At 34.5% G+C, this 13898-nt stretch overlaps 1 protein-coding gene across 2 annotated transcripts in view; it reads left to right on the plus strand.

Moving 5' to 3' along the window:
- LOC107612670 (clustered mitochondria protein) overlaps positions 1-13898 on the plus strand; it is a gene marked incomplete in the record, with an annotated part of 18002 nt that overhangs the window by 1857 nt on the left and 2247 nt on the right. For both annotated transcript variants that reach the window (XM_016314372.2, XM_016314371.2), the window contains 23 exon segments: positions 481-542; positions 973-1162; positions 1244-1384; positions 1484-1640; positions 1971-2164; positions 2245-2346; positions 4481-4616; positions 4733-4861; positions 5080-5467; positions 6053-6157; positions 6404-6522; positions 6841-6949; positions 7028-7126; positions 7830-7985; positions 8121-8291; positions 8424-8510; positions 9725-9859; positions 10066-10215; positions 10450-10518; positions 10985-11143; positions 12008-12064; positions 12146-12186; positions 12867-12986. In XM_016314372.2, coding sequence (XP_016169858.1) covers positions 481-542; positions 973-1162; positions 1244-1384; positions 1484-1640; positions 1971-2164; positions 2245-2346; positions 4481-4616; positions 4733-4861; positions 5080-5467; positions 6053-6157; positions 6404-6522; positions 6841-6949; positions 7028-7126; positions 7830-7985; positions 8121-8291; positions 8424-8510; positions 9725-9859; positions 10066-10215; positions 10450-10518; positions 10985-11143; positions 12008-12064; positions 12146-12186; positions 12867-12986 — 3076 coding nt within the window.

Genomic DNA, 13898 nt, shown 5'->3' on the forward strand with positions numbered 1-13898 from the left:
ATAGTAGATAGTAGCCCCTTTCCTGTAAGACTAAAATAGCCCCTTTCCCACAAACTAAATTAGGTTCTAAAATTCATCCTGATGCCTTTTATGTAGCTGTCTGTTTTCAACTTTGATTTTCTTTTCATTGTTCTCTTTTCTTGTTTTTGGTTCCTGGTTCCACTTCCCCGCTTTTGGGTATATCCTGTACTTTTTTCTTATTCTCTTCAATCACTCCCCTGGTACTATTTCTCCCTCTAGCTATTGTTTAAAATTTAAGGTCAAATTATCTGGCTTTTGCAAACTTTCTTCTTGTGTTCATATAATTATATTAGACAAGACACGATTGCAATGTCTATGTGATCCTAGAGTTTATTTCCCCAGTTATTTGGTGATTACTTTGTTTCTAATATTTTGTGTTTTACATGATTTGAAACATTTTCTGCAGTTAGTTTTTGGTGATCACTTCATAACTAATATCCTTCTGACCTGATAGTGCAGGTGATCTTCACCTTTACCCTGTTACAGTCAAAGCACAAACTGGAGAGAAGCTTGAGCTTCAGGTAAGTTGGCTTCATCAATAAGCTATTATTTGTTATTATGTCTTACTGAGTGCAAGAGATGTGTTGTTTGTACTCATTTTGTCCAGTACATTGAGCTAGCACACACCTCTTGCTATTGGATGTGGTGTGTTGGGTCCAATGAGTTGGGCTTGACACCTGATCTAAGGGTAGATGAGTGTCTGTCGGCTTATTATACAAGACAAAATGAGTTCACAAAACATTTATCTTGTTCGAGATCTAATCTAATTATCTCAATTGGTTCTTGTCAGCATAAAAGTTAAGAGTCTGCTTTCGGATCATTTAACTTTTAAGATTTATTGTATGAAGTTTACAGCTTTGCAAGTCTATCTTTTTATTTTTTTTATATGGTGCAATTCTATTTTATTATAACCATAACAGGTTTCGTCTAAGTAGTTCGATTGATTTACAGTTGAATCCAGGTGATTCTGTTATGGATATTAGACAGTTCCTTCTTGATGCTTCAGAAACATGTTTTATTACATGCTATGACTTGCTGCTGCACACAAAGGACGGGTCCACCCACCACCTCGAAGATTATAACGAAATTTCTGAGGTAGCTGATATTACCACTGGAGATTGCACCTTGGAAATGGTTCCTGGTATATCAACGAACTTCCACTCTTGGAGCAATTATATACTTAGACTTAATTGCATTGCACTATAACACTTTGTCTTTACAGCGATATATGATGATAGATCTATAAGGGCTCATGTTCACCGAACTAGAGAGCTGCTTTCGCTTTCTAATGTCCATGCTTCACTATCCACATCACTTACCCTACAGAATGATATAGCACAAAATAAAGTTGCAAATTCAGGAGGTAAGAGAGTTCTCTTGCCCTTTGTAATATTTGGTATATTAGTTTGTTTAATTTGTGTCCTATTCAGTTACACTGTTTTGCATCTTCATATGTATCTAGATACTTCGAAACCTGAGGTTCCTGAGCTAGATGGACTTGGTTATATGGAGGATGTCTCTGGTTCATTGGGGAATTTGCTATCATCCCCATTGAAAGATATTAAATGCGTAGAGAGCATAGTATTTTCATCCTTTAACCCCCCTCCGAGCTATAGAAGGTACCTTGAGAAACATCCTCCTCATTAATATCATTTCATAGGCTTTTTCTCAACAAAATATCATTTCATTTCCTCATTTTTTATGGTGGAGTCTATGGTGCCTATGATTATGGTAGCAATGGTGAAGTGGTGTTAAAATGAAGTCACACTTTTTTACATTTTGGTAGCATTTTTTTTTATTTTTTAAAATAAAATGCGTTGTTAAATTTTAAAAAAGCGTTATTTTAATTTTAGCAACACTTTTAAGACACCATTGCCACTATAGCATAGGCACCATAGCATGCACCTTATTTTATATGCTTTTTAAAATGGCTGTTTTGCTATGCGCAGGCTTGTCGGAGATTTGATTTACTTAGATGTGGTAACTCTTGAGGGTAATAAATTTTGTATTACTGGGAGTACAAAACTTTTCTATGTCAATTCAAGCTCAGCAAACTCTCTTGATCCAAGGCCAAGTAAGGCCACTTTTGAAGCAACAACTCTTGTCGTACTCTTACAGAAGATTAGTTCCAAGTTCAAGAAAGGTAGTAAAGTGTACTTAAAGTTTCTCTAATTTGTTTTGGCAAGCTAAACTGATAACCATTTTATTTTTATTTTTTTAAAGCTTTCCGGGAAATATTGGACGGTAGAGCTGCTGCCCATCCTTTTGAAAATGTGCAATCTTTGTTGCCGCCTAATTCGTGGCTTGGGCCGTATCCCGTTCCTGGTAAGCGCTTGCTCTAGCTATTTGTTTTATCAGTATTATCTTTTCAATTCTTTCTATGGTTGTAATAGTCATCCCTCTTCTTTAGTGATAGTTGATATATTCTCCCCCATCTGTTGGTTTGGAGAGAAAATTGTTAAGTGAAGAGTCTTTATTTTATCACATCTAAAACTGGGTCCTGTTGGCTAGTTGGTTTTCATGCATTTTGAGATGCAAGCAAGGTCTTTAGCAAGTTGTGGGATATAATATCCCTTGATATTTTTCTCTATGAATGTATGGACATTTTTTGATATGTTATGAAGACCAAGAATAAGTGCCCGTGGAAATTTTGAAGACTTGGAATCTATGATGCTATTATTATGGTGCCTATGGTGGCTATTACTTGAAAAGTGTAGCAAAAATGATAAGAAATAACATTACCATATCACCTATTAGGCTTCAAAAGTTTAAAGAAGAAATTATCAAGTTATCTCAAATAATTAATCAAAAAATTATGATTTTACCTAATGTTAGTTCTAATGACATAGAATTTTTAAAATCAATACAAAATGATTTTATACAATATGTTTTATTTAATGAACTCAAGACCCTTAAAGAAACTATTTTTCTTGTGGAACTTAAAAAGATTGTCATCATAATAGTAATTTCTATATTGTAACCATACACTTGATTCTCAACTAAATACCATAGTTTGTTTACTTAAAGAAATATTAATGCATACATGTTATAAAAAGGATAAAGAAAAAATAGAAGAAAATTTAAATCATTAACTAATGAAATTGAGCAGTTATTTAAAAATTATTGTTCTGAAATTTTGGAAGCAGAACCAAATAATGAATTTTGAAAAAAAGAAAAAGAAAGAACAAATATAAAAAAAAGTATGATCAAATTCAAAAGTGTTGCATATACGTAAAAGAGAAATGCTCAAAGGCTATTAGAATTTATTGTTTTTGGCCATTACTTTTAGCCATCAACTCAATTCTTTTAGTCTAGTAATTCAACAACATACTTTTAGCCCACACTTTTAAACGTTGATGACTAACTGGTGGCAAAAAACAGTAAATTATGATGGCCCTCTAGCCTTTCTCAACTTAAAATAGTAAAAAAGTGCGATCTTTGGCACCATAGGCACCATATTACTAGGCATCATAGAAGCCACTTTTTATTGGATCAAACTCTTCTAAAGTGAGGAGATTAGTAAAGTGGGAAGTGAGGAGTTAATCATTCTTAAAATAAGATAGTGAAACTCACATATGATGGAAGTTACAAATCCAATGGTGACCCTTCACTTTACATTTTACCAATTTTCTCACTTTAGAGATCTTTGTTTGTCCCTTGTTATGAATTTAATTTTGATGCACGAAGTAGTGTTACCTGTGGATCCAATTATGTAATACCATGTAAGAAAAAATAACTATCGCATGAATAGTCATCCAAGAAAACGGATGTGATTGAACGACTCTTCTATTATATCAGGTTTTGCTAATGGGTGCCCTGGCCGCTCTATATGGAAGCCAAAAAGGAAAAAGAAAATGAAGTTATTGATGCATTCAAAACATACATAAAACTTTTACTTCTTTTTCTAAAATAATAAAACTTCCACTTTGAGCCTTTAAACAGTGTTGTTACTTGTTAGGGCATTCATTCGCAAACCGTTATTATTTTTCTCAATACGACGCAACTGCTTTTCAGTACATACTTCAGTAGTCTGACACATAGATCTTTGCAACATTTCAGTCATTAAATTAAATCGGAACAGCAAAAGGAATCAATTTTTTATCCTATTCTGGTAGCCTCTGATGGTCAATCTCTGTAATTCATTATGGATTCGAAACTTAAGTGATAATGAAGGATGATTGAGAAAATCAGCATGCTTTGAGTTATTGTAATAATAATTGATGCTAATTGTGTTTCTGTATATAAATTGGATTCATCTTCAGAATGACAGGAACTTATTAAGCTTATTTGCATCTTGAGCGATACCTCTTTTCTTCTCTTCTAGAAATTTATGGAAGATATCTTAATGTATTTTCTTTTTATTTCCTTTTGTTTAGACATCTCTTGTATTGACTCAGGTGTGAATAAAAATTCTGATGCCGGCTTGATATATTTGCAATGTCATTTTCTTTGCTTTCAGATCACAGACGTGACGCAGCTAGAGCTGAGAATGCCTTGACTCTTTTGTATGGCAGTGAGCCAATTGGTATGCAAAGAGACTGGAATGAGGAATTGCAATCTTGTAGAGAATTTCCTCATACAACTCCACAGGAGAGGTACCATTATTTTCAAATTCATAAATTGAAACCTTTAGAGTTCTGCATGTTTTATGTTGAGAATGACATAATCATCCGTTATCCTTGTTTCTTGGATGATTTTCCCATTACTGCAGGATATTACGGGATCGGGCACTTTATAAAGTGACATCAGACTTTGTTGATGCAGCCATCAATGGTGCTGTTGGAGTGATCAGTGGCTGCATTCCCCCAATAAACCCAACCGATCCAGAATGCTTTCACATGTTAGTGTTCTATAACTGTTCTGAAGCTTGAGCTATTTGCTACAGATATACTTCATTTCCTAAGTATCTTGGTTTCTCCTGCATTGTCCAGAATCTTGGTGTTGTAGTTTGTATGACTTTTTATTATCTCTCATGTTGCACCTTTCTCCACAGAATAGGTTGCTTTGTACCTGGAACTTGGAAAATATTCAGCTAATCAAGGTTATTTTTATTAATAGGTATGTGCACAACAACATATTCTTCAGTTTTGCTGTTGATGCTGACCTTGAGAAGCTGTCAAAGAAACATGTAGATGCTAGTTTGAAAGCATGTGGCACTGTGCAAAGTTCTGATAAATCGTCTTATAATCCACCTCTTGGAGAAAGTCGTCAGGTTCCCAATGGGGGGAAAGATGATGGTTCAGTTTCAGAAGAACTTGTTAATGGCACAGAAATCACTGCCGATGGTTCAACTGAAACTCAGTTGGCTGAGAGCGAACAGGCAACATATGCTTCTGCAAACAATGATTTGAAAGGGACCAAGGCTTACCAGGAAGCTGATGTCCCTGGGCTGTATAATCTTGCTATGGCTATAATTGACTACAGGGGCCATAGAGTGGTTGCTCAGGTGTGTAGTGAAGCACAAACTGGCCTATTGATAACTTTATCCGTTCTTTGAAATTATGATGAATTGTCAGAGGTTATAAGCATGACAAGACATTAATTTATATTGAATATATGGATATATGAATTTATGTTCAGTTTCTTCTGTATTTTTTTTAAAAGTCCCCATGCTCCATTGCATCAGTGACGTCTTGTTACCTGTTGTAGCATAGATGTTTGTAACATCTCAATATGACTGCTATTAGTATTGAGAAACCAATATGAAGGTTAGAATACTTCTAAGCTGAATGTGTTACCCTCGTAGGTGAAATAGTGGATTGGTTTAAGAATAAATTGATAAATGTTTTTGGAGTTCCTGATATAATCTATATGCTTCAATTTCTCAAATAATACTGTCTTTTATTTTCTTAAAAGAATGGCCAATACACACCTAATTAAGTGAACTCGTTAAATTGTTCAACTTTTCCAGAGATATTTGATGGATTTTGGACTTGAAGTCAGCTTCTTTGTCCTTTTAATTTGAAATAGATAAATCATTGTTCATAATTTAAATTGTGTTGTGATTGTGAAATTATATATTGTGCTGCAGAGTGTTTTACCAGGCATTCTTCAAGGGGACAAGTCAGACTCTCTCTTGTATGGCTCTGTTGACAATGGAAAGAAAATTTGCTGGAATGAAGAATTTCATTCTAAGGTAAGGAAGGTGGAACTTTAATTTAATTTAACGAGGCTGTCAACTTTAAGTTTTAAGTGTTACTGTCTAGAACCATGTGAGTGACCATGCCTCCTACTCCGGGGTAATACTTATTGTAAGAATATTTGTTTAAGCCGAAAATAACAGCTTTAACTTGTATTATACTATACTTTTATCTATAAATTGTAACCATATACTATTTTTCCTTCTGTACCACCTCTTGTAACTTAGCTTTTCTTATATTAGGTTGCAGATGCAGCCAAACGCCTTCATTTGAAGGAACATTCGGTCCTTGATGGATCTGGAAATGCTTTCAAATTAGCTGCGCCTGTGGAATGCAAGGGAATTGTTGGTGGCGATGACCGGTAGTTGCTCGAGTTATTGTTATTTTACAGTCTGTACACTGTTGATTACCTCCTTTCTGCGTAATTGTATATGCATTATAGTATAGGGGTGCTTTCGTACCACAGTGAAGATTTTGGTTTGAATATTGTGGATATATTTATTTGAATGAGATTTATTGTTTAAAAGTGTTATTGAATTCTGACATTAAATTATTGATTATAGTGTTCTAGTTTAATTGATCACATGTTCACAACTCGCATTTATGTTATCTATTGTCTATTGCACAACGTTCTTACCCTGATTCTGATCTCATTTTGTAAATTCTGTAACCAAATCAGGCATTATCTTCTTGATTTGTTGAGGGTGACTCCTCGGGATGCAAACTATACTGGACCTGGTTCTCGATTTTGTATCTTGAGACCAGAATTAATTACTGCCTATTGCCAGGTAAGCGAAATATTCTGACAACACCACTTCAGGATTTGTTATGAATACACAGTTTGACAGAACACTCTGTGTCAATAGGCCCAAGCAGTGGAGACATCAAAATCTAAGGAGACAACTTCTCAAGAGGCTTCTAACATGGCTGCAGATTCTGAAAATGCTGCTGAAGCTGACAAAGCGGTAAGTATTGTACTGTAAATAATCATCCTTAACTTTGTTTGTTTCTTCATCCCTTCCTGCATTTAAGGAAATATTGGCTCTTCTTTTCTGTATTCTTTAATTGTCTGATATGCAATGTATTTTGTTTTTAAGGTATCTTATCCATTATGACCTTGTGAATTAATCATTTTCAACTCTTTCGAAAAGAAGCTACTTGTTTCAACTTCATCTAGTGAGCATATCATTTTGTGATTTCTGCACTTGTTTGAACACTACTGCATGGTGGCCTACAGTTTTTATTTTTAGCTTCTGTGGAACTAAAGTATAATTAATATACATGACAACTTGAGTATTTAATTGACCATTGAATTATGTTTCTAGCAGAAAGGCTTAATGCTGGAATGGAAAACCATAAGCATTAATTTGATGCTTCTTGTTTACTTCATTTTCATTTTTAATAAAAAATGGTTATCTTGACAATATGATCCCTTTGACCTTGCATTTGTAGAAAACTGGTCATGTTTTATATATATGATTGGTTGACCAGTTGAACATTCTGAAACATTGGTGATAACAATATTCTGTTATTGCAACTCAGTATCATGTCAAATGATTTCATTAGTTACTCTAAGGTTTGTGGGGATTAATGATATTTTCATGCTGATTATGCTCCTCCAATAAAGCATGTATCAACTGTGGTTATTTGCTTTGATTGTTTCTGCAGGACATAACAAAGGAAGAGAAAACAGTGACTAAGGAAGAGAAAACGGGGGATGCCAAAGAGCTTGTTTCGGCATCTGATGAAGCTTCAGATTGTCGCGAGGAAATTGTTTTTAATCCTAACGTCTTCACTGAATTCAAATTGGCTGGGGAACCTGAGGTCTTTTTTCAGATCTCCTCTTGTTTATCTGTGCCCATTTATCTCCATGTAGCCTGGATGTTCTTTCCATGTGAGAATTTTATTGATATCCTGTAGCATTTACTTTATTTATGTGTATTTGTTCGTATTCTTCAGGAAATAGCAGCTGATGAGGATAATGTGAGGAAAGTTAGTCTATATCTTACTGATGTTGTGCTTCCTAAGTTTGTACAAGATCTATGCACACTTGAAGTTTCACCTATGGATGGCCAGACATTAACCGAAGCACTCCATGCTCATGGAATTAATGTTCGCTATATTGGCAAAGTAAGCTTGGTCAATATTGCTCTAAAAGTTTAGTTGATCCTATGGATCAAGTGCCATTTCTTTTTTGTGGTTTTCCTGATAGATGTTTAATTTGTCATTTGATAATTCATATGTTACTTTTTTTCGTGAAAGGTGGCTGGAGGTACTAAACATCTGCCTCATCTATGGGATCTTTGTAATAATGAAATTGTTGTGAGATCTGCAAAGCATGTTATCAAGGTAAAAAAACAATTTTGAGCTTCAGCATTTTGGTACCTGTTTTTTTCTACTTTCGGTTTTGATTTTAATAAGTTGGGAACAGTCATTGATCTTGCAATTCATGTTTGAACTGAACAGTCTGATTTTGAATTAGTAACCCCCGCCCCCGGGGGGGTTCTGGTCTCGACTATATCTAGATGTACTGTGAATCTGTATAGGTTGTGACTGCTTCATAGCTAGGGTTGCCAAAAATTATTCATAGTTCCAAAGTGCTTCCTAATTCAACACAATTTGAGTCAGAAAATGTTGGCGACTGTTTGGTTTCATTATTTTCTATTTTCATTCAGTCAAATGAGTCATTTTCCTGAATGAAGAGAAACTAGTCTAGAAATATACTAATGATCTACAGAAAGGTGAAAATATACTTTGGATAGATGTGGAAGAAAACAATATTATAAAGAATGTTTTCTAAATATGTAAGTTTCAAAAATTCGGATTTGATATATTCAGTGTTTCTTTTGAAATATTCCGGAGCGTATGTAATGGTTTGTTGGTAAATGCCATGAAACACGAATTAATTCACTTTTTTCTTTGCAAGGCTCCTGTATTCGTTTACTCATAGATTAGTTCAGTCATTTTCTTTTCCCAAAAAATTCAATGCTGCTTGCTCTGACTCTCCAATATAATAAGAGAATTAAATTTGTTTGCTGCAAGTTAAACCCAGCCTAATGTGCTTACAACTAGTGCGCTTTGCTGTTGTGTCGCACACAATTATGATTCAACTACTGCATCTTGAAAATTGAAACCAAATATCTTCACTTTTTTCTATATCTGAACAGAATATATTTTTATAGAACATTTTCTAAAATCGGAAAATATGAAATTGAAAATAAGTGGCAAAAAGTAGTAAATGTTTTTCATAAACCAATTGTACCCTTATTTGTTCTACTACTACTTTTTAGATGTCAGGGTTGGCCTGTCCTAAGTTATATCATTTTTCTTATAAGGGTCTGCAGATGACCCTTGATTTTGTTTCATGAATTCCAGTCCACGAGAAATGTGATAGACTTTATTTGATACTAATATGTAATATGTTGGTCATATTGCTCGCATTAAGCTGTATTTTAGAAATCATTTCACCTAATTCAGATTCACTGATAATCAAATGATATTAAACATTTTGCTTCCGAGATTTCATGACTTTTTCATTTCTTCTAATCATGTACTAATCGCAGGAATTGTTGAGAGAAACAGAGGATCATGATCTTGCATTGGCTGTATCTCATTTCTTGAACTGCCTATTTGGAAATTGTCAAGCATCCGGTGGAAAAGTTACTTCTAATGGTGCACAGTCCAAAACTCCCAAGAAGGCAAGTCCAGAATGGTTCACTTTTTAAGATAACTGGAGCTAAACTTTCCTAACTTGCTGTTCCTTGAGCCATGATTACTTTAATTAATTTGTGAACTCTGCTTTTGTCTTCATATGATGTACAAATCACTGTAAATTCCTGTCAAATCTTATACACTACAAAGTTTTTGGTGGATTAATTTCTAACTTTTAATTTTATATTTACAGGAACATGCTGGGCATCGATCTACAGGAAAGAAAGGGCAAGCACGATGGAAAGGCAGGACATCTTTGAGGAAGAGTCAACCTTTATACATGAATATGAGCTCTGAAGCCTTATGGTCAGAAATTCGAGAATTCGCAATGGTCAAATATGAGGTACCAATTATTTTTTAACGAAAAATTTAGTTGTTAACCATGACATTGGATTATTATTGGTTTTCTATGTGGTGTTTGCATAATAGGTCTGCATTCCGTTATAACCCTATATATAATCAATATGCTCTCTTCTTTAGCGGCGTACAAGGACATCTGTGTTTCTTTACTTCTTATCATATCATTACATCTATATATCTGTTACTTGAACTGTAATTTCAACTCAATTTGTTGCAGTTTGAGTTGCCAGAGGATGCAAGGTCACGCGTAAAGAAAATTTCTGTTCTACGTAATTTCTGTCAGAAGGTAAATGTACAATTAGTTATGGTTCATTCAATTCAGAGGTGAATTTGTCAGTGCCGTACATAACTTATGCTGAATATTCATTTCTGATCTTTCAATACTTCTAACACCATGAAGCTTTTGAAGAATTCGTTTCTGTTTTAATCTTTGCTTTCAAGCTGTGCTTCTTTGGTGATGCTGCTTTAACGAAAAGAAGCATATGATATGTTAGGATATCTTTTCCTTCATTTTTTCTGAAAATAGTATTAGATTTCCTATTACATACATTATTTTCATATTTTGGTGAAGTTATTTCGGTCTTTCTGTATTTGCTGAAGTTCTGCTGTGCATGCTTGCTGTTGCTGTCATATATATATAAATTGGTTGAATTAATAGAACTGTACTGTCACATTTTGCCATTCTATCTTAATGCTTATATACTTGCTACTTGAGTATGCGTCAGCATGTCTTAATAATACTTGGTTTTCAGGTTGGTATATCTGTTGCAGCTCGTAAATATGATCTTAATTCTGCAACGCCTTTCCAAACATCAGATGTCTTGGATCTCTGTCCAGTGGTCAAGCATTCAGTTCCCACCTGTTCTGAAGCCAAAGAACTAGTAGAAACAGGAAAGCTTCAATTAGCTGAGGTATCTAACGTTCTTTGTATAATATATATAATAAATGCCTTTTGAGCCATAGGAGCGAGCTAACAATTGAGGGATTTTTTGTAGTTTGTAGGAAGTTACAGGCTTATAGCTTTTATTAAGCTGAAGGTGTAATTTATTTGTTGGGTGAAGTTGCTATAAGGATGGAATTTACAGAAGAGGATAAGCCATCCTCACATAGATACCAAGAATATAACGAAGATCTAAAAAGTTTAACTATGTAGCAGTTCATGCGAATCCCTGTGAATATCAGCTAAGTGCCCATTTAAAAGACAATGTGCTGAGCACCAAAAGAAATCCACAAAGGATAATCCGTCCCAAATAAAATCGATAGAAAAAAGCATCATTGAAACCCTGGAGTACCTTCCAACCTAATACACAAAGGCACTACAAAAGCCCTGGATTTCTTCAAAATCTTTGCTTCTTTACATGATCCAAAACCTCTGAAATTACGTGAGTAGAAACTGATGTGGGTTTATAGGGTTAATCCTCAATTTGTTACAGATATCCAACTCGACTAATTCACAGAGATCTCACTGTGGAACATTCCAAACCACACATTTTGCAAATTTTAGAACGTGTAATTAGTGTTAATCCAATCAAAACCAGTGGTCCCATAAACCCAGATATTTTTAATAGATAGCTTTCTTCTTTAGCTTGTATCCTCATGATTAAGCTTTAAATCTTTGGGCATGTTTGTTACTGTAAAATAATTTAGTTTTACTTCAATATATTGGTCCCTCCTCCCTCTCCCCCCCACCCTGCCCCAATGCACCATAAAAGAGCCCCGAGGCTGAGTTTTTTCCAACAAAAATGAACTGTTGTTTGATTTTTCCTCTGATGCAGGGCATGCTCAGTGAAGCCTACACATCATTTTCAGAGGCATTCTCAATTCTACAACAGGCATGAAATTTCCATTTTCTTTTTTTGACTCCTCTCGGAATTATTTTGTGCATAAAAGAAATTTCCTTAAATGCACTGCAGGTTACTGGCCCTATGCATCGTGTGGTTGCCAACTGCTGTCGGTATGTCTATTTATTTCTAGTGGGTTTGCATGTTCTTAAAAATTCTTTATTTTAATGGCAGTTCTTGCAAAGGTATATTTGAGATAATAACCACAATCTTCAATTCTTCATTTCTTGCAAGGGTAAACTGAGATATGGACATATAATTATTCTCATGTTGAAATGAATCTGATAATAAAGTGTAATATTATACTTAATTTCCTCCAAGAACTCCTCTAGTAAGTAGTAACTGATATCAGTGAGGACTGAAGAATCAATGCCTAGGAAGCCATTATGTGATAAGATAAAACTCAAAATCGGATAGAAGAAAAACAGGCACAGTTTCTTCGAGAGATCTGTTACGTCTCTCGCAAAATCTCGTTCAGAAATTACTTACCTCTATCATTCTTCCCTCAACGTTTATATTTCCCACACACTGTCAATTCTTTCCTAACACACTGCTCTCCCTGTCTTTGGATATTAGTTATAGCTTTAAACCCTTCTTTAAACCCTTCTTTTGCGCCTTTTCCATATTTCTCACATGTTGTATTGTAAGATTGCCCAACACGTTATTTTTTGTTGTTGATGCCTTGTAAAGTTTAAGACTTATAGCAAACTTTGGATCTTCCATTTATAGGTTCAAATTTTTGTTGAAGCACATACATCTAGTGAATTTTCTCAATTAAATTATTGAATTTCAGGTATCTTGCCATGGTTTTATATCATGCTGGAGACATGGCTGGGGCTATAATGCAACAGCATAAAGAACTAATAATAAATGAACGTTGTCTTGGTTTGGATCATCCCGATACTGCACACAGGTATTCCCTGCTCTCAATCTTTTTGGTTAATCAATAATCAGTATAAACCATTTATTATAATTAAAATATTTTTTATTTTTATATAGAAAAAGACTTCAATTAAAGAGAATGTACAGAAGAGGACGAGACAGTTATCTTTTTATTATAGGTGTTCATGTATTTTGCTCTATAGTTTCCATGTGATTGGGATTCACAACCCTCCTCTTTTATGTGAGTTTGGTGTGTTTTTGCCCGATGATATTGTCCATTTAGGTAAATCAAAGGAAGATTTAGATGAGAAGTTGGATCTGACATGTTTTGGAAATACATGGTTTACGCATAAATCGCAATAAGACAAAAGTATATGGAGTGTAAGTTTAGTAAGGAAGAGGGAAATTTAAGAGATTTAAATATTTTGGTTATGTTATTCAAAATAATGGAGAAATAGAGAATGATGTAAACCATAGGATTTAAGTGGGTTGCTCAAAGTGGAGGAGTGATTCAGGCTTCATATACAATAAACGGTTAATTTCATTAGACAAGTTATATTGTATGGAATGGAGTGCTAGGTGGTAAATGGGGAGCATGAGCTTAAGCTTAGTGTGAGATGAGGATGTTTCTGAGTAAGTGGTTATACTGTTATGGACATAATAAGAAATCAGGTCAAGAGAGGAAAAAAATTAGAGCATTTCTTATTGTGGAAAAGATGGTGAAATCTCATTTTAGGAGGTTTGAACATGAGAGGAGAAGAGTAATAGAGCATTTGGCCAAAAGGGTAGATCGGATGGGGGATAAACCCATGGTTAGGTGCAAAGGTAAACCTAAGAAGACTCTGCATGAGGTGATCAAGAAAGATATAAACACAAATGTGCTTACTTTAGATATATATAATATCCATGTTGCTGGTCGTGCCTAGTAGGATATTGATAACTT

The sequence above is a fragment of the Arachis ipaensis genome, chromosome B08, assembly GCF_000816755.2.
Source record: "Arachis ipaensis cultivar K30076 chromosome B08, Araip1.1, whole genome shotgun sequence".
Classification (NCBI taxonomy): Eukaryota; Viridiplantae; Streptophyta; class Magnoliopsida; order Fabales; family Fabaceae; genus Arachis; species Arachis ipaensis.